Here is a 22091-nt window from a genome sequence, read left to right as displayed (position 1 = left end):
ACATACCGGTAGTTAATTTTTGGTCCATGCTGTTTCTAGCTGTTAAAGCTAGACTCGATCACTTCCCATATACTAACATGAAAAATAATAACGTATGAATCAAAGTTTACAGTTACTTATGGTAATTTTACACCCGCAATGGCTCATGGAAAACCTGACACCGTCCTGTCTATGACACGGAAGTCAGCCTCAATGCGCAATTATTAAATAAAACTCTGAGAAAGAATTGTGAACTGAACTTGTTTTTATCTTTACAGCAACATTTGATTGACAGACCATGATTGACGTTTTTACACTCTTTTAAAGTCTGTCCATATGGGTTCACACATTATATCGTTGGAAACTTCCAATGAACGAATGGGTTAATTGTGTGACCTGTAAATATATATATATATATATATATATATATACATATGTGTGTGTAAACAAAAGCTGGTCAATATCTGGCGGTATTGGCCGAAACCAATGACTGCACACAACTGCACAGCCACCAATTTTGGTGAAGGGAAGGGAAGTTTTGTTTGTTTGTTTGTTTGATAGATAGGTAGGTAGGTAGATATAGTACCGCCTTCGGACCAACCACACACGCTCTGCCAGTAAAAAGTATAAATACGTCGCGTGCCACATACCCGGTTACATGATGGTGTTCAAATGCAAGTCTTCTTTGACTTTAAATCTACAGTTAAGTGATTTGGGTAGCGTGATATCGATGACACCATTGGGTTAAAAAGTTTCACAAACTTTGCAATTTCTGAGAGCCATTTCTCACTCGCAATGAACTAAGGGTAATCTATGCAGAATAGACGCTCTTGATAGGCTGTGACGATCACATGCATTACTTACACTGGCAGGTCTGAGCCAGTGTAAGTGTCGTCTCGGACATTTATTAAAGGACTTTCTCTGCACAAAGCATGAACTGTTTTTATAGGAAAATTACAAGACCAAGCAATATGAAAAAAGTATATATATATATATATATATATATATACATATATATATATGGTAGATGTAGGTGCACCACACAAAGCATCGGCTCCTTCTCGACAAGGCTTCCGCTGTCGGTACAGACCAAACTTTTACGAGCTAAACTCGGCAGGTTAATCATTGTACAATGTGTCTTTTAATAACTGTTCCTGATCAGGTTATTAAAATGGGGGTTTATCATAGCCCGGAGATCCAACATGGCAGCCCTTGACAAACAAGAGCCAAGAAATACCTTTACATTAGCGATGGATTTGTACTCTGCCCACACAGAGATGCTTGACGATCCTGTTAAACGTGCTGTAACCGGAAACCTCTGTAAACCTTCGCTTAATCGGCTTTTAAATGCCTTTCGGTATGACTGATGACTTTAAGAGGTGTATGTTCAAATCGATGAAATGTGGAAAGCCCAATTCTTATCTGGTGTAATGTTGCAGTGCATATAACAGTGACACCTTAGACCAGGGGTCTCCAACTCCAGTACTCGAGAGGAGAGCTACTGTCCTGCAGCTTTTAGATGCGTCCTTGTTTCGAAACACCTGAATCAAATGAATGGCGTGTAACCTGGCCTTTGCCAAACTTGATGGCACCCTGAAGAGATAATTCAACCACTTGATTCAGCTGTGTTGGACTGGGGATGCATCTAAAATCTGCAGGACAGTAGCTCTCGGGATCTCTGCCTTAGACCATTTGATCTGCAAATCAGCTCGCAGCGATCTAGATTCTAGGCTGCAGCCAGCCAGACTTCCTCGTTCAGCTTACCCTTGCAATCACGGGCCATTTTAGCTGTCATCGGCCCCTCTGTTTATGGGCGTATAGCTGGCATCTGCAGGCACGAGTGACTTGAGTAAGATGGTGAATTGCAGTTGTGCATTATCTAATTATCTGCTGTGATTTTAATCTGCAGTAATTTGTGACAAATACTCCCATGGCACGCTCAGATTATTCGATACGGAAGCTCTGCAGCCAGTAAAGACCAGGAGGCCATGCCTGCAGTTTCGCTTTGCTGGTTAACTTGTCTGTATCAGTTCAACGAACCCGGGCTATAAATAGATCCAGTGAGTGTTTCTGGACAGACTACTGTGGTGGTTAGTGAGCATGTGTGTTTCTTTAAGAATTCAGCTGCAATTTGAGCCCTATAGGAACGAGGGAGAGATATAGAGAGAGACGGGGAGAGGGAGCTGGTTAGAGAAGTCGCTCACCAACACCGCCCCCTCCATCATTTCTGTAATCGAGCGTCGAGCTGCACGATCTGCACCTCTGCATTATGCGCGTTTGGTGTCGGTGGGAATTCTCGGTAAACACAGCACAGGCACAGAGCTCCAGCCCCTTCGCATCCCCCACAAATAGCTAGTGTGTGCGCGGAGCAGGAGGCGGTCTGTCCTGTTTATCAAGAAAATGATTCGACACGGCTGTGCCGTTTGCTCAGCGCTTATGGAGGCGAGTCCAGAAACCATAACGAGCTGAGAGAGGGGGAGACGCCAGATATCTTAATGAACGTCATAAGGTAGGTCCGTTTGGGATGATTTTGTCTGCTGTCAAATACGAGGCTACAATACGATGACACGGCTAGGCCACTGCCATTTCTTTTCCATACGCTACAGCAGCTGGCCAGGCAAGCAGGCATGCAGTCAGTGCGGCGTAAACTGGCCTTGTGAGTGGTGTTATTTATACCCGCGTCTTTGTTTGAAAGGAAATGAAGATCTGGTCAAAATCATCTTTGCTTCGGGCATTTGATCATGCACTGTATGTTTAGCAGACGATCCTGCGGCGATGCAACACTACCCAGGTTATTTTCGTGGTGCCATTGGTTCGTCGCTTTCCTTTTTTTTTTTTTTTTTTTTTTTTCCTCTTTTAAAAAAAAAAAAAAAGAGGTTCAGCCGTGTTACGCAAGCGCATACGCCAGTCTTTATAGGAACGTATGGACTGTCATAGCTGTGTTCCAGGAAGAAACCTGCTCCGGTTTTGTGTCTTTCATTTCCCAGAAATTCTAGGCAAGACTCAGTTTGAAGGCGGGCCCCGATTTGGTGTTTTCTGTCCAAGCTGCTGACAGCACAGAACATTAAATAAGGAATAAATAGCCCTGGAGCTGCAGAAGGCTTAATTTGCTTAAGTGATTCAAGCCACATTTCCAGAGGTTCCCGTAGTGAAGCGAGATCAGTGGGTTATCGGGTTATGTCGAGCTTAAAGTCAGAGTTTTCTCTGTTACGAAAGTGGCTGTCATTTTACTTGGCTAAGTCACCATGGTAACTTATGATAACCACCATGGTAACTAATCTGTTTAAAATCCGCCGGGAGCGCCACGTTTTCACTGCTTCTTCTTTTTGAAGCGTATTATAGATTCTCTGCTGGAGGAATGCATTTTATATGTGTAACTAAAACCGCCAATCCGTAAACATCCAGTGTTTTAATCTGGTGGTGCAGGAAGTGTATAGATGTCTATACTTGTTGCCAATTTGCTGCTGAGTCTCTTTCACACTTCTGGGATTGCAGCTACTAGAAAACAGAAAACATGCCAAGAATCTCACTGAGTAAAATCATTTTCACTTTTGATTTCCCAACAAACTAAAGCCATCTCCACGTCTCCTGTCAGGCTGTGGGACAGTAACACTTAATGTTTATATGTATCCAGTTTAAAGTTTCAGAGCTTTAATGTGTATCAGTCATGTTAGAAATACACAGCAGCATTGAGAGCGCACTCGGCATTAAAATAATGAACTCAAATTAAAATATTTATTTTACTGCCCTGTGGGTAAAGCACCAGATTAATGAATTTCTGCAGCACTAATCTCTCATCTTATTTTCAACAGTGTTGCATATCCGTTATATTTTCAACACTCGGTGTAGATCTTTTATCACCATTTTATCAACAGCGCATTAATGGCAGCATCGCCAGTTTCAGCTGGAGACACAGATCACCTTCCAGGTTCCTTCAGAAAGGGCAGCCGGCTTAAAAAAATGCCATATCACAACAAAGCCACCCCCTTTGTGACTCCTTGTGGCAAGGGAACAACCAAAAGTAGCTTTTCCATCATCATTATCAGCTGATACAATTTTTGATTGGCTAAACCCATAAGAATCAGTCAAATGAGGTGTGAAACTCATGAAGGCGCTTCTCTAAGTGTGCAGAGCCTGAAGCAGAAAACCTGGTTTAACAGAGAAAGTTGATAAGCGCTACTGTGATACCTGTTATCTCTGGGCTTTTGTCGGTTAAGCTAATGCAATAAAATGCTGGTTGTGATGAACATGAATATGCACCTCAAGTTGACATAATCTATACACCAGTGTTTCTGTTGTGCTGTAATTGCAAAGGAAACATTTGTTGCTTAAAAAATAGTAGCTTTATTCGTGCTTTGTGCGGTCCTTAATTTGCACAGCATTCTTTTTGCTTCACTCTCATTTATATGTGTAACCGTTTGCCTTGGCAGCAAGACCCTGTGTGACATGGGTAGGGCACAAACATGCAAAAACAATCCTCACTCCCTGTAGGAAGTACAGGGATTAGCTTTACTTAAATATCTCTGGGGCCATCATCACTATGTTGGCTCTTCAAGCGTCCCTTTAGCAACAAAAGTCTTTCGACCTTCTACCTAAAGGAGAGAATTCTGGTTTTGGCCTTTAAGTTCCCTTGTGATTATTTTTTTCCACTTTTACTATCGTGCTTTAGTGAAGCACACCGTTTGCCCTCAAACATTTCTTTGACGTGACGCAGAAACAAATGCAGGTATGTAATCACCAAGGCCAGAGCTCCTGGGACTGAGATATGTGTTTTGCGTGCTTGTACTGGGAGATGCTCTGTTTTGTTGCTTGGGGGATGCAAATATGCCTTTCAAATGTAACTGACTTTGCTTCTTACCAACGACTGGCACTGGCCTTATGCAAATATCTTAAATCTAACATAAAGCAGTTCAGTGGTCTGGACTCGCTGACATTTATTTCATTTTTCTGTGAAGTTCTTGTTTTTGAATTCCCTGACCTCCTTTCCAAAATAAGGGAGTAAACTTCCCCTTTAAATAGTTGTAGGTGAGTTGTAATGTTTCATTGGCACTATGTGGGTCAAAGTAGCATTGATTCCAGGAAGCCCTTCTGATTGGCCCCATAAAGCAGGTTACATGATGTCAGAGGTTTTTGAAGAAAGCAGACATGTTGACGTGGGTTTCAGTTTTCATGGAGAAAGAGATGGCCAGAATACACAGAGCCTGTGTGGGGTTTGATAAGATCACAAGAGCATGCTGGTGGAGGGGCGTAAGAGTTGGCTGCTTGGGTAGTTACCTATGTGAGCTGAAGGGGCCTTGAAGCGTATGCTGAAGTGGGGAAGTAGCAGTTGGACTTGCAAAGTGGTAGGTTGCAGCATACTGATCCCGTGAGGAAAATTGCATCATATGCTGTAGAGCTGTGCCATGGTCGGTGTAGAATAAGTGAGCTGCTGAAACGAAGACTTATTGTCAAGTTTGGCCTTGCTTTAAGTCTGATTTGAAATGTCTTGGAACCAAATATAGTATTTTAATGCTTTCTTGTGTTTTATCTGTGTGTTTAAAAAGAACAGAGGGTATTTTAAACATTGATATATATGGGTGTCATAGGATTTAATTAGAGTGTGACCCTTCATTTTTCTTTCTTTACAGTTTTCTTCTGCACAGCGCAGGGAAATTATATTGATGTGAAGCGCTGGTGATATAATTGTCTGACAACTATAGAATCACTTGCATCATGTGTTGTCACTCTTGCTCGAACAGTTCATGGATACATTTTATTGGTCATTCTTTGAATTTCCCTTTGGTCCTACAAGCAGGTCAAAGTTTGCACGTATCCAGTGGCGTGACACACAATCTGCCCAATACACTGACCTTTGTGAGCTGCTAGGCTTTACATTGCTAAGAAATATTTCATCGACAGTGTCCCCTTGTGGATGAATTGTGAGCATGCTGATAATCTCTTTTATAATTTCAAAAAATATTATCAATCAGTATCCTAGTTTTCTGGCTACATAAGTATATGGTGCAACATTTCATTGCTTGTTGAAACACTTCCATAGAGCTGTAACGTTTAAGCCACGTACTGTTATTGCTGGAGAATGAATATGCTGTATTTGAAAGTGCTTCTGAGACCTACATCCCACACAAAGCACTTGCCTCTGGACATGTCCCGCTTCCTCCCTGTGTAGAGGTGATTATTTATAATGTGAGTGTGAGTGATTCAGTGACATTCACAGATTCATCTCCCAGAGAATGAGGCCAGCTTTAGGGAAAGAATATTCAGCAGCAACTATATCTATCAGAGCGTTTTGAATACTTGATTTCAAGCTTGTCATTTATTCGCCGATCTGTGAATAAACAACGGGCTGTGTCTGTTTTTCGTCAGTGCACACAGTCCTTTCCCTTTCACATCAGGCCATCTGTAGTCACTGTTATACTTTTGTTGCAGCCATTACCACGTTCTATTATGAAATCCTTAATGGGTTCATAGATCCAGTTGCAGAAATTGTGCTACTGTTGTTGATGCTGGTGGAGAGACATTTGTCAAGGCTGGGGGGTTAAATTAAAAAACAAAAACATCCAAGGATAATTTTCAATCCAACCTACAGAGTTCAAACTGGACAAACAGGTCCAGAAAAGGAAGTTCTAGATACTCATCATAAACGTCTTAGCTAGAAACGACTACTGATAGGATTTTAATTCAAACAGCGTTGTTGATTCTGCAAATATATCAGGTACTTGATTGATCCGTTGTAATGTGAAAAATGAAAGCAAATCCAGGTAGTGTAGATGAAAATGCATGCATGTCATGCAATTGTGCAAATGCTTCAGTGTAACTGCTTTGCAATGTGCAGCTCGCGGAAAAAGATGCTAGAAATAATGAGGGGAATTTTGATGGAATGGATTGTCGGGTATGGCACTTTGCATGTCATCTATATTGCAGCATAAAGTTGGATAGTATGTAAATGGCTTTTATGACTCCTTATCCCTGCCCTCCAAATAGGGGCGATTTAAGTCAGGGGTCGGTTAAAAGCCAATTAAATTGTGTATTTCCAATTCTCTGTCACTGCTTATTTTAAAAGCCTTACAATAGATACACATCTGTAATGTAGAACTTGAGGGAAAAGAAAGTGTGTTGGGCTTTATACGGATGTGCTGAAACCACAAAGTCTGATGTCAGCGCGCACACAGGAAGTCTTTATATTTTTTGCCTTCTACCCAAAGTTTCTGCTTCTGCCTGAAGCGGTTCCTGTGTCGTTACACATTGGGCTGCCATTCAGAAATTCACATTAATCATTCAGATTTCAGTGCAAGCTCTGAAAGATTTGAAAAGGTAGATGAAACGGATTTGATGACTACTTATACTTAAGAGGTTTGCAGTTGAGAATTAGTAAGTAGATGGAGTCAAAAACGTGGCTACATGGTCATTTCTCTCTTGTTCCTCAAGGTTTAAGACACCTTTTCTGTTTAAGACCTGTGAGCCTTACTGACAGGTTTGATTTGATGTATTTAGTTGTGGATTTTCAGGTAGGCATGTTTTCGGTGCTTCAAGTGATGGTGTATTTACATGGTCAATACTGGTGCAACATTTCATTGCATACTCTCTCTCTTTTTTTTTTTTTTTTTTTTTCCTCAGGTTAATGTTGTTTAAAAAATAACTTTGCTAACTGTTCATATTGTCTAACCATTACCCTTCACTCTCTCTTGCAGTAAGGTTGGGTGGCCATGGACCCTTTCAACCAGCTTATTCTCGTCATCTCGGTGACCAGCTTCTTCACCTTCCAGTGGCTCTTCCACAGAGTCAGCCCCTGGTTGTCTGTACGCATCAGTCCTGGCTTCCTTGGCCTCAGCGACAAGCAGAAGGTGGAATGGAACTCGAGGTGACCGAAGTCTTACTCTCACTTGGTCATGAGTATTTACTTCCACTGGGCTGCATGGAGTGTGACACTGTTCTATGTTTAACAGAGGATGATTTGTTTTAGCTCTGTCCAAACATGTCTACTAACATTAAACCCACATATTTACAGTGGCACTCAGAGAAGACTCACATGTAGGATTCATTGCGGTATTTTCTCTACAGCTATTGTGTAAGGTTCCAGCAACATGGGGGAGATTAACTAGATTGGTATTCCGAATGATCAGACTAAACTAGTCTGGTACAGCTTCCATGAATCTTGCTCTTACATGTCCTGTTTTTGCTGAGTTCATTATCCGTGAGAGCACTTGTGAAAGCAGAATGGCTACGTGATTTTAAAGTGGAAATCAAAATGAATTATTACTGGAAAGGGATACAAGCTGGGAATTCAGGGATCCCTCTTAAATTCCATGACTTCACAGTATTGTATTTATACAGTGGGGCTGTCAGGGTCTATCTGACTGCTGAGGGCTGTGGACTGTCTCACTGTTTGAGTGATTGAATGGGACTGTGCGCCGCTCTGTCTGACCCTTCAGCAGTGTTTAATCTCTTAGTTTAATTGGTCTGAATCTGTGTGCAGTCGTGACAGGCAATCAGTTGATCCACGGTGAGTACTAAAAATTCCTCTGTCTGAAGTACAGACCAGCTTCATGGGACTTTTAATGAATAGAAAGTATATTATCCATTACTGTGTCATCATCTGCCCTTTTCAGGGATGAGCAGATAATCAAGGCTGTATGTTTTTTTTCTCTCTTTTTATTTCAGGACAGTATCAACGTTTCACGCCTTGTTGGTGGGAATATTCTGTCTTTACATTCTGTTTTTTGATGATGCTGTCAATGAAGATCCAGTTTGGTAAGAGTTTTGGCTTGGAAGTTAATTTATTTTTTTTTCTCAAAAGTTTTGGTTTATTTCATAATGAAGGTTATGTTTTTCTGCATTAATGTCCCCTTTGCATAGTTAAAGATGCCTAATACTGAAGAGGTGTGCAAGGGAGACAGCTTCTGGTTTGTGTCAATATCAAATAGTGAGCATAATTGTTTTAAGTTATAATGGTTACAATATTTGGCTAATCAGGCGATTACCTACCTACTACAGTCTTTGTGCTAAATGTGTAAAACTTATTTATCTGAGTTTTTATCTGTATCAGTTATACTATTAGTAACCCTGCCCTGCTCTTTATTGGACTGGAATTACTCTTTAGTGTTGGAAGCCAAGTCTGTGTATAGCTTAAGCTAGTGTTAGGTTTGTAAAAGGACAGTCTTCTTTTCCTTTGTAAAAGTGAAACATTGGTAGCTGTAGTATATTGAGATAACTTGTAACTATAACTGTACATTCACCTGGAACTCTTTTTTTTTTTTTTTTTAAATTTCTTGCAGTTTTTGTTTTTATAGAAGTTACTGGTAGCATTAACTTGCTAGCTAGCTTGAGTTGCTAACATCTGCTTGTTCTTTTTTGTTCTCTTTTTTTAATACCATAAATTAGTTAGAAATTCTGAATCTCCATGTGTTTGTAAAGTCAATTATACCATTTAAAAAATTACAAAGAATTATTAGCGTTATGTATTACAATGTACTATGCTAAAATCAACAGCTAGACAAGTAGCCTAAACCAGAGCTAACCTCAGTCCAAATTTGGAGACAGGTTGCTATCATGCAACCTGTGCAGTTGCCTTGCAATCACGTGTTGTTGCTCAGTGGTTTCGAAGGTATTGTACATTTAACCTCTGGACATGTTGGGGTTTTTTTTTTTTTTGTTTGTTTGTTTGGTTTTTTTCCCCCTCTCTCCTTTTTTTCAATGTGACTGAGGCTAAAGTGTGAATTCTGCCTCACAATACTGCACCCAACATGTGTACACACACACACACACACTTTAATGTAGACTCATTCTTTTGCGCATCTTGTGTCAGAATCTATTTTATCAAGCGTAAGTCACACACAGTACAAATTAATTTCTTATTTTTTCAATAGGGGAGATCCTACACTGGTCAAGACAAACGTCGCAATTACAACAGGCTACCTCATATCGGGTAAGAGAAAGCTTTCAGTTTGTCAGCATAATTTTGTTAAAGTGAGTGAAAAAGAACATGCACATAATAAATTTGCGATAAACTTTGATGCTTGATGACACATTTGTGGTTCAGCCGTACTGTGCCAGCTGCTGTTTCCAAATAGTTCTGTATGCACTTAGATTGCCTTGATTACACCAATGACATGCTGTCCCTCTTTGCCCTCTTCTTCTGTTTTCCAGATTTGCTGCTGATATTTTATTATTGGAAGGCAATAGGCGACAAGTTTTTTGTAGTTCATCATCTGGCAGCGTTGTATGCTTACTACTATGTACTGGTGAGTGCCCTATTGCCCAATAGCAGAACGTGCAGGCAAGATGGGAAAGAGACAACCAAGGGTGAACAGCTATGTCCTTTTTCAGCTGGGTGTGATACATAGCCATGTATAGTCATAGGTGAGCTTAATATTTACGAGGGAGAGCCAGTTTGGTCTGTGTAAGAGATACATCAATCCCATGCAAACACATCAGATAAGTTCTCAGATAGTTAAAGCTTCAGCTCTGTCTTTATTTATTTTATTGCAAGGGGAAAGGTGCTAGAGAAAGTAAAGCATTCTTATCAGTTAGTAAGTAGCAGTATTAGTTTCTTTATTTTTCCATAGCAGAACATTCAGTTTTGGCATTATTCAAGTGTGCGAGTAATAAGATAACTGTTCTTTGGTGGTTGATGCCTTTCCTGAAAATGGCTGATTGGCACATTAACACCTTGAATAGTGTTGTGAAAATTGTAGGAAAAACAGTAATAGTCTTGATGGGATTTAGTTCAGTTTGACGTTTCCGTTTGGCCATGATGTACCTTATAAAACAATAAATCAGCTGTTTGTTGTGCAAGCTGGATCTTGTATCAGTGGTGCTCATTGTATTTAAAAAAAAAAATTCAATTAAAGATAAAAACTTGTGTATGCTGCATTGCTGCCATACACTTTGGTGTGCCAATGGCGACTCTATCCAGCATTTGTAGGTGGCACTGTTCACTCTTGGTTCAATCTGAAACCCTCTAGGTTGCCAGGATCTGTCGCATAATTACGGGAAATGAATGACTATGGTATTTTTTGCATGGAATGCTCAGTGACAGTACTGGCTGATGACCCTCTCCCTGCCCCCCTCCCCCCTCACCTTGCCCTTACAGTTTCTGTGCTTTTTGTTTTACTGACCCCCCCTTTAAATGTTGTGTGACTCTGGTGTAAGCTAAACTTTTCTGAGCTTAGCACAACTGAATGCTCAACTGTAACCACTGTGTGCATGCTCATAGCTTTGACGCGCTCTACACAGGCAGAGATTTCTGTCCTGTTACTGTGCATGAAAACAAAAAGTATTTACCATTCTTAATTACTTACCTGCCTATCTACAGTACCTTGGCTTCTGCTTGTCTGTCTTTTGTGCCAGAGCCTAGTCCTGGCTCCTCTCTTACACTCCATGCCAAGATGATAAAGTCCATTGCATAATATATAGGCCCGTTTTTCAAATACCATGCTGAATGTATTCTCAAGGGTCTACTCTAGGAGTCTGGGGGATAAAAATGAACTAGTGCTCCAAAAAGTCTTACATGAACTTTATTTTACAGTTACAGTAAATAAATGCTCTCAGTTCTCTATATTGAGCAAAAACGCAGAAAGGCATGGAATTTGCATCACTCTGATAGTAGCCCCCAATTAATCAAGCTGCTTTTTTTTTTTTTTAAATCTAAAAAGATGTTTTTAATTACTTGGCACTAATAGATGTAGTGTAAAGCTTACACTCTACATATTTACGTCTCACTCCCTGCTCTTGTCTATTTTAGTCGCGGCTGGATTTACGGATTATGTTTTCTCTTTTTAATCTGACAGACATTTTATTTACTTTTTCCATCTTTTAGCATTGCTAATGAGAAATATTACCTTTCCGTGTTTCTGTATCTGAACAATAATTGTGTTAGTAATGGCAGTAAAATGGTGTCATATGGTTGGTTTAAGATTCTGACTTAACACTGACTGTAAATCTAGTCGTATCTGTAGAAACGGAACGACTGTATCTAAAACAGTTCGGTAAATGAGATGAAGTAGGCCATACTGTTACTGGACACTCATGACTTTGTTTCTCAGACTAGATCTGAAATGCACATGGAACAGCAGCATGAATGTAGCCGTAATAAATTAGTTGTAATCACCCCCAAAAAGTTGGCTAACCTTTGATGTCATTTTCATTTTATTTAGTTTTGTTCCCACCCAGATTTGTCATATGTTGTCAAAGTCTTATTAGTTAAATGTGTTGAATGTGTTTATGTGGAACTGTTTATGTCAAAACTCTAAATCCACTGTTCCACAGTTCATACTTTGTAGGATGACTGAGAGATAACTGCTGCACATGCTAACTAGCTTATGCAACATGAGCACATGGCTAATTAGCATATCATTGCACATACACATTACCGAAACACATGCATTTTACACTAAATAAGCACTCTAAAAATGCTTTTACAGTTGAGCTATTTCACCACAAAGCTTTGCTAACACACCCGAAATGTCCCCAAAGTTAGATGAAGCTAGTGTAGCAATGCCTTCAGATCTGCCATGGCTGTCACGTAATCTTAATAATATCATTGCATTAACTTTCTCTGTTGCTACTTGAACCTTACCTTTATTAAAATATCCTATCACTGTCTCCATTTGTAACATAATGAAGTTCAACAGTGGGGGCAATGGATAGGGCATCATGGGCCAACAAGGTTGTGGATTGTTTTCAGAACCATTGCACTCCAATGAAACAAAAACATTACACAAGGCACATAGCTCTAGCTAAACTGACTCCTATTGAGAAATATTAGTAAAAAAAATGCAAAATGTAATTTTTTTTTTTGTTATGCTTTTCTATTAAGTAGCCAATCACAAATATTGCTCAATTAATTTAATTATTTTGTGTGGCAGCCTTTTGTGCTTATTTAAAAGTTAAGCGTAGCTTCTCAAAAATATTGGATGCATGCTTTCGTTTTTCTCAGTGTTGTAAGTGTTGCTTCTTCTTTGCTTTGTGTTGTGGCATTGTATTTTTTTGTTTCCTTCTAATATATCTGTCTGTCTGTCCTTTGCTGACTTTAACATAAATGGCCCCTCTTCAAACCTTACATGCAAAAACTACCAAGGTGAAGTTGGGTTGTGTCATCTCCGTTCATGCAAAAACTACCAAAAAGTTGTCATTTAGAAACCCAGAGCAGGTCTTGATCTAGATGGGGACTTTTTTTTTTATTCCTGTCTTGTCTGCTGTTATTGCTCTTGTGTTGTACTGAGCAGCTATGATGCCCAGTCACAGTATGGACTTACCAGTTCCTAGAGGTACTAGCATGCTAATGCTAGATGGGAATATACAGTTACAAGAAAAGGTTTATGAATCTGTGAAGGATTTCTAGGAATTTTACATTGATTTCTCATAAATGTGGTGTGATATTCATCCAAGTCACAATTGCAGGCAAACACAATATGACTAAACTAATAAAGAAACAGCTATGCTTTTCACAGCTTTATTGAACAGTAACTCATTGGATATGGTGATAAAAGTGCTTATCCGAAAGCTCTAGTTTTGAGTTGTGGCTTCTTTACCATGTGACTGGACATTGCAGTCATTGTTCATTATGTTCAAGCTTTGGAATGACCAAGTCAGACAGACTTTTAACAGGAAGGCGGCGCTGGGTTCATAACCACTGTACTGCAGAGACCTTTCGGTTTGGAGTTTGCATGTTCTCCCTGTGCCTTCCTGAGTTCTCTCTGGGTATTCCGACCTCTCCCCAGGCCTAAGACATGCTTGTTAGGTTAATTGGCAACTGGTCATTGATGCGAATGGTTGCCTCTCTCTGTTTATTCTTGTGGTAGACTGGCAACCTGTACAGGTTGTACTCCACCTCTCACCTTTTGACACCAGGAATAGGCTCCAGGCCCCATGACCCTAAATTGGATAAATGGAAGAAAATTGGTAATCGATTAGAAAGCTTCATTATCATGCTACAGGAAACATTTGATAAAGATGGCTGCTGCCAACGGAGGTTCTAGGAGACACTAAATTTAGTTACTTTTGGACTGGACTTGAGTTATTATTCAGAATCAGTTTATAGGTTGTGTTATTAGTTTAGTCAAACTGTTTTTGTTAAGTGTGACTTGGATTAAGATCAAACCACATTTTTATGAGTAATTATTGTTGAATTCCTAAGGGTTTACAAACCTTTTCTTGTAATTGTAAACTGTTTGTATCACACAGTAAGTATGTTTCTTTGACCAACTTTTGTTACAGCCCTGACGGTAAGTCTTTTCTGTAAAAGTTAGGCTGCTGGCCAAATAACTTTGAATTCTGCATCCTTAATTTGAGCTGTGTTCTGTGCTGAGTTTGTAGCCAGCAGTCGGGAACAAAAAAAATAGTTTTCAAACTGCTGAGTCAAACAGTCTTATTGCAGCAGAAATCGAGATTGAGATCATTACACTTCATTCTAATTAATGCACTTTCTCAATCATGAATCACATTTATTTGAATATTTCCCTTATTATTGCCTCTAACTTTCCCAATGATTATATTGATGCAGCAGGTTTCAACTACTGTAGCAGTTGAAACCTGCTGCAGATCATCCGTTTCACAAAATAGTAGAATTCAGCACCTAATCCTGTAATGACATGTTTGGCAGTCAAATGTATTGCTTTATACTCTGCATGGCTTCTGATTGCTCCTTGAAATAGTGGCTGGCTGAATGTTTTTATAGTTGTACAGTGTATATATATCAAGTCCTGTTTCTGATATGTGCTCTTTTTAATTGTTGTTGTTGTTATTTAGATGAACGGCCTTTTATGCTACAATGCTTTTTTGTTTTGTTTTTTTAATGATTGTTGTGTTGGTGACTCAGATAATGCAAAAATGCTACATTTTGTGTGGGCATTTCTATATATCGCCTATTATTTTGGGTTTTAAGGATTACCTGATAATAAAGATATTGTTGCAAATTAAAATATTTTTGTCTTAACAGAAACTAAACTAATTTTTTGTGGATGATCTATATAATCTGATTTTGCTCAGAGTAACTGCCCAGATTGAGGGAGTCTTCTCTTTTTTTTTTTTTTTTTTTTTTTTTTTCTTCTCAGTTTTAATTCCAAAGAAATAATTGACCACTGTAACTTTAATCCATTTGCACTGCAAAATAACAGAAGATTGTTATTTTGTATAATCATTCTTTATTATCTCTTTATGATGAGTTTCTTTTTACAATAAGGAAGGACTCCTCTGTGAAATAGACTCAGGTGACAGTGTAATTTTTGGACTGCAAAAATAAAGGAATACCCTTCTGCTCTGAAGGAGACGACTGTCTTTTTGGGACAACACCTTGAACTACTTAGGACAATATTAAACATAGTTGCACATGGTTAAGGCTGTGGTTTCTTTAAATCTTTGTTTTAATACATATAACTGCTGATGTCTCAGTCTTGGTAAGAAATGGTGTTTGTGTTGACCCGGTGGTGCACCAGCATCATGCCCATCATTCTTCAGTGGAATTGTTGTTGTTCCTCTCATGTCTTGTTGTCTTCCTGTCCTCATTTTGTTTTTCCAGGGCCAAGGAATGTTGCCTTATTTTGCTAACTTCCGCCTGCTAGCTGAGTTTTCTACACCGTGTGTAAACCAGCGGTATGTACTAGCTTGCTTATGACCTGTTTTTCAGGTATCTTTAGGTCTTTTTTTTTATATATATATTTACCTTGGTCATTAGCAAGTGGAATGCATCTCAGGTGACAGCCACAGTTAAGAATATCCTATAGGATATTCTTAACTGTGGCTACGCAAAAGTAGAAAAGGTATACCGTCTTCCTTCAGCCTATATTTAGGATTATCATATGGATGACTGTGTGTGTTTAGGCGCTCAAATCTCCACCTGTTGACAGAAAACTCAGTTTAAGGCCCCAGTCATGCAAGTCAACCACCAGTTGTCAAATAAAAATGCAGATTCCTCAAGTGGTTTCTGGAGGTTTCTAGCAGTCGCTAAAGTGTTATTGGTCACCAAGAGATGTGTGACGCTGCACTGAAAACCACCTTTCAATTGCTTTAGTTGCTAGAAGGTTGTCGTGGCTGCCAGTAGTTTGGATGGTAGATACCTACTTGTCTGCAAACACTTGGAAACTACTTGCTAAGCTGTAGTGAGAACTGAAAAAGAGCAACATAAGCTGTTGTGCTTTACCCCTGTAACTGGCACATTTGAAAGTTTTACCCTGAAGGTGAATGAGCTCCAGTTTGTGTTGCAGGTTTCACAGCTACACTACAGCTTGGAGAATAAATGGTGAGTGTTCACAGATGCGCTGGTGTCTTTTAGACAAATCACTGGCCCCCACAACAATCAACAAGGTTTTTCCCCAGTGACTGGAGATTCTGAGGGGAGTCTGTAGGCCATTCTGTAGGCCTGTGTAACTGAGGCCCTTTTAACCTGAGTTCTGGCACAAAGAAGATCACATATGGCTTAGACTTGACTAATATTGAAATTATACCCTGCTGGCCAAGGTATAGTTACCACGCACACACTTACTGATTGCTAAATATTTCCAAAAAGTTACTTAAGACGAGTTCTTTAAAGTCAGATATTTATCGTGCTAGAGCACAGGATAAAACATCTCTGGGTTTACCTAAGATCTTTGGTAAACCAAATGATTATTACTGGTTCTTAAACTTAATGGATTAGTTAATTTATTTAAAAAAAATTAAGTCTGGATTGCCTATCGTAAGGTCTTCTACTAGAAAGTTTAATGAACTCATGGTAATTTCCTGTCTACATGTTTTGTGTTCAGATGGTTCTTTGAGATTGAGGGTTTTTTTGTTTTTAACTTTAATGTGGCAAGGTACTTACTGTCTTTTAAAATTGAATTGAATACTGTTATTGTTTTCTGAAAAAATGTGCTTTGTTTCAGCTGGTTCTTTGAGGTGTTGGGTTATCCCAAGTCCTCCCGGCCCAACATGGCAAATGGCGTTGCCATGGCAGTGGTGTTTTTCCTCGTCCGCATCGGTGTCATGCCAGTCTACTACAGTCGCATGTATGCGGTCTATGGCACTGAGGCCTTCTACCTGGTGCCATGGGGTGGTCGTGTAGCCTGGATCTGCTCCAGCATCTGCTTGGACATTATGAACATAATGTGGATGCATAAGATCGCCCGTGGATGTTACAAGGTCCTACGATCAGCACACCGGAGCAAAGCTGGCACACCTCAGGAAAACGGCAAGACGGATTAAGAGAACCAGGTGTCACTGGTGAGAACATGCCACAGCAGAAACACTGACAACACTATGTGCAGTGGCTCGTAGCAAGTTGGACCCTGGCATGCAAGGCTGCTTCATTAGCAGCCTACCTGGGACTTGAGATTACAAGACCACATGCAGTGAGGGAACTTGAAAGCAGGCACAGTGACCGAGATGTACCAATGGACCATTTAAAATGGCCATCCCAAAGCCATGAAATGACCTCTTAGCAATACTGTGTGCATGGCCAATTATTTTTCTTGTGAAGGATTTACCAGAAGAGGTCATCCCGGGACAAAGCGGCTGTTAGCCCAACGACAAATTGTCAAAAAGTTTACCATTCTTTACGAACTTCGTGATCAACAAAAGACTTTTGTATTAATGCTGCTGTCTGAGTCGCAGAATGAAAACGATGAAATAGATGGTGTTGGTGAGGTAAATATGTGAGGAAACCTCCAAAGCATTTTGTGAATCCACATTGATGGTCAGTGTCATAAAATCCTTGTTAGATGCCATTTGAGGGATATGTGATTAAGAAATAATCAAATTCCATCAAGTGCAGTCTCAGAAGAATTTGTGATTTTATTTTTTTTAATTAAATTAAATTTTTTTTTTTTTAAAATCACTCAACCCCTTGTAATTTAATTTTTTTTTAACCTTTATTTAACCAGGAAGTGAAATTCCAGAGAGTGAGATGTTCTTTTGTGAGTGCCAAAATGCGCAGATACAAACCAGCATTTAAAGTCTATCAGAATAACAGAAGTCATATATGTTCATTTTAAATGTAGGGTTGAAGACGAATCGGTACATATATGCATTTTCTTACTTTTGTCTTGCTGGAGTCAAAGTACATAGGGTTTTAAAGATACATAGGATATTAATTAACTGGTATTATTTAAAAGGAGATGTGCAGAGTACCTTAGAAATACTAAAAGGGAAAGTGAATGTTACTGGTGGTGTCTGTACAATAAGAAATTCAAGCGCATCATCAGATGTTAATCCAGCCAAGTTATGTATACAAACTGATCACTTTGCTTTTAAAAAGTGTGTTGCTGAAGTGTTTTATTCCACATTTTCTTAGTTTTGCATTATGAAATGAATGTAGAGAGGTGAAACTCAACTGAGTCAGGGCCAAGGACAAATATGACAAATTCAACAAAACCCAGATTTTCACAGAAAATGTTTTAACGCTTTAGTTGACCTGACATTTAATGTTTGTTTGCCCTTCCGAGTGTTACTTGTTGGCTTTTTTTTTTTTTTTTGCCGCAAACTTAATTCTATACTTTTCTAGCTGTTGCCAATCCTGCAGTGTACATTTTTAGCTGGCACATTGAAACAAAACATCAAAAGTAGACACTGAATAATCTTGAATCGATGGCAGCGAAATACTTCAAAAGTTGAGACGTGAAGAGCAAAAGTCTTGTAACAGCATAACACAATAATTTTCAGTTTCGGCATTTTTGTTTAGATTTTATTCACCCAGGAAGATACAAATCCTTTACATATAGGAGACGTTTAAGATCTTTTTTTTTTTTTTTTTTTTTTTAAACTTTTCTTTTTTAAACAGAGCCGTAGTTTAACGTAAAGTCAACGACAATCAGTATTTCAGGTGGCAAAATTTTTGTGTTAATGGTAATAGCTTTTGTGTCATGTATGACTTTCAATTCACTCCTAAGGGTCCCATACATGGTGTTGTGGGTCCTGTTTATTGGATCGCTACAAGGATTTTTCACTCAAGTGGACATACATGGAAAGATTTGAACAATGTGTTTTGTTTGTTTTTAACATAATTCTACTTAAACTCGTTTATGTTAATCATACAATACAGAACTTGGGAATCTTTCGGTAAATTGGCAAAGGTCAACTGCTCAGTTTAAGTCATAGCAGTTCACTGAAGATTTGTGGTATCTACTTGAATATTTGTTGCACCTTTTACATGAGCTATACATCAAACACTTCTGTCATGTTTTATGTCACAGAAACAGGGAATGTTAGTTTTAAAGTCTGCCTTTTTATGCTCGGCATTTGATTTTGTTGCCTTTTTAAAATAACATGATTGCACAGTGAAGACTTTGTTACACCCAGCTGACACCACTGGAAAAAAATGTTGCTTTTCAGTGATTTTTACTTGTTTTCCTTTACCAACGCCTGTCTAATGTGATTGTTTTTTGGCATTTGTTATATAGTGTCAAATGACAGATTAAGAGGTTTGTTAAGGCTGGTTGTTTGTGTGCTTTTTGTTGTTGTTGTTGTTGTTTTTGTTGATCTATTTGTGCCAGTGCTTAAACCATTGCTACTCCATGGTAAATGCAGATGTTCACCATGAGGTTACAATATTTATTTGTCCATTTTCCCTCAAAATGTTTTGTATACAGTTGTGCCAATTTGCAACCATGTTTCTGATTGATTCTATTTACATTACCATGTCTGCATGCTGTGGCTGGTTGCAGAGTGGCAAGGCCCGGTTTGGTTTGTCCTGTTGTGATGGAATGAGATTCTTTTAATGTGCTAATATTTTTTTTTTTTTTTTTTTTTTTTTTTTTTTTGGCAAACTATTGTCGGACGTCATCTTCTCTGCAGGTGAATATCACTACCATAAAATGAGGAGGGGTTGTCATTTGATGTTTCGCTGAAATTGGATGGAAATAATACATTATTATTTGGATGGCAGGCCACAAGCTCATGCATGATCAATAAGGTCTTCTTCAGGCATCTTCTATAACTGCATGTGGAATTGCATGGGGATTGCACTGTAAGCAAATATACATTTGCAAGTTTTTGTTTTTTATTTCTTTTTTGTTAGTACATGTACATAATGTTTACTTAAATGTTATTCTTGTACTGTGCCACATTAGGTAACTCACAGAACCAGATATTTAGGATAATATCCAGCACAGAAATAAACGGAAAGGGAATACTTGAATACTAATCCTCACAGTTTATAACAGTTTGGGCAGTGCAAATAAACATTAATCTTATGAGCATCATGAATTGTATGTGGACAGTTGTCTTTAATTTATTAATATGAACGAAGGAGACGTTTCAGTGACCGAGAGAGCCTGGTGCTGCTGCGAGTTATTTTAAAATGTGTTGACGTTTCTTTTCAATGTTTGGAGGAGATGTGAGTAGATGGAGTGTGTGGTGACATTCTGTGGATGTGCTGGAGATTAGAAATATTTGTCATTTACATTATTTTTTCTCAACAATAAATGCCAAATTAACTCATTTTAAGTGTCTGATGGAGACTTAGCATATTCAGTGACACAGTTTTTCATGATTTTTGCAAGCATGCCTTGCACACTAAGTGGCCATTTCAAGTGAAAACTATTTTGGATACAATAGAAATGCCTGTTAGGCTCCAAAGAACCTGCATGTCTTACAATACCATTAAATCTTAAGATGGTAAAGCATATATGGATAAAGCAGATATGCAACCTGATAAATACAAATACTAAATAATAATAATAATAAAAAATATCAAAATATGTATTGTTTCAAAAGGTCTAGCATAGAATGACATACTTATGCCTCAACAGTGTAATTTCTGCCCCCTGCTGGTGAAAACAGGAAAAATTGAACATCTGTCTTATTTTGTTTTTGGTTGATTAGGATCAAGAGTCCAGAAGCTCTGGCCATGAGAGCTAATGTGTCAGATGAGCCACGAGATGAGCGTTATACTGTATTACTACTCACTGTGGTCTCACTACAGGGATGTGTGTGCTGTCATTGCCCCAAATAGTAAGAGGCCCAGTAGATTTTAGATTTTTTTTAATCTGACAAGCCTTAATAATGAATGCTCACTGTTTTCCCTTTTTAAGTAAGCATCCAGTAAAAACAGTTCTGTGCGGGTTTTATTCTCTTTTTATTTTTGCTCTTGACTGTAGCCCTGTTTTATACCACCGGGTTTGCAGATGCAAAAATAAGGCCGACATTATCTCACAAAGCAACCCATTAATTTGTGGGATACATGGCTATAATTACAGTCAGATCTAGTGCCTTGATGACGGTGCAGTGAGTGCAGAATATGTTGCTTCCATCTTCTATTACTATATGCATTTGATCTACTCCTATTTTTGTAGTTAGAATTTTGCTCTTTGGTTGAAAAACACAGTCTGCTGCTCGTAGACCCATCGATGTTTGTGATTGCTCATGCAGTCAACACCGCCCCTTTAGTGTGAGTGCGCTGATCGCCACACCGGGAAACCTTGCGCTGATATTCAGGTAAACAACCTTGGTGTGAATTAGTGGCCCGATTGCTTAAGGTGGCTGCTTAGGTTGGTGAATCCAGATAAGGTTAAAGATATGTCAAACGTGCTTTCCATGGAAAAGCGTATTCAACATAATGCACGTTTATTATCGTATGCCACCGACAAGGACTGCACAATCATGACCGTGGTGATAATTATTTTGCTCAGTATTGAGATGAACTGCGTTCACAGCTTCATGTCTTTGCACCAGTATAGGAATAAATGTGCACCCTCTTTCAATCTTAAGTATCAGGATGTATTAAAAAAATCACCTCCTTAGCAGGTTCTAAAATAACTGAAATACCTACTGGGATGATAAACAACACATGACATCATTAAACCCTTTTATTATTTATTTGTTTGTTTATTTATTTTAAATGTTAAAAACAATGTATGAAAAAACGTACATGATTCAGTAGCTTATAGATCCACTTTCAGCAGCAATAACTTGAAGCACCTGGACATACTGTTTCTGTGTGACTTTATTGGCCTCTCATATCTCATAGGGTGGAGTAATCTTGGCCCACTCTCTTTTATAACATCGTTTCAGTTAGTTTGTTCAGTCCTGTCAGTTAGGACAGGTTCCAACTCCTGGTTGAACGTAAATTGATTCAATGCTTATATACAGAGTTTATAAAATCAACATGCTTCTCAGGTACAATCTAGGCCACCAGAAAAGGGAAA

The 22091-nt window shown here is 38.9% G+C and overlaps 1 protein-coding gene across 1 annotated transcript; it reads left to right on the top strand.

Annotated features, from left to right (window-relative positions):
- The first annotated feature begins 2126 nt into the window (after positions 1–2126).
- LOC146702123 (TLC domain-containing protein 4-B-like) lies at positions 2127–20386 on the top strand. The gene is made up of 7 exons (XM_085468663.1): positions 2127–2488; positions 7668–7837; positions 8638–8727; positions 9843–9901; positions 10123–10217; positions 15494–15567; positions 16836–20386. The coding sequence occupies exons 2-7, from the start codon at positions 7683–7685 to the stop codon at positions 17152–17154; spliced, it is 792 nt and encodes a 263-aa protein (XP_085324789.1). The 5' UTR covers positions 2127–2488; positions 7668–7682; the 3' UTR covers positions 17155–20386.
- Positions 20387–22091: the final 1705 nt, after the last annotated feature.

The sequence above is a fragment of the Copadichromis virginalis genome, linkage group LG9 (genome assembly GCF_057382275.1).
Source record: "Copadichromis virginalis isolate Kocher_CV1m ecotype Utaka linkage group LG9, C_Virginalis_male_GT1.1, whole genome shotgun sequence".
NCBI lineage: Eukaryota > Metazoa > Chordata > Actinopteri > Cichliformes > Cichlidae > Copadichromis > Copadichromis virginalis.
This window is presented reverse-complemented; position numbering and strand designations above follow the sequence as displayed.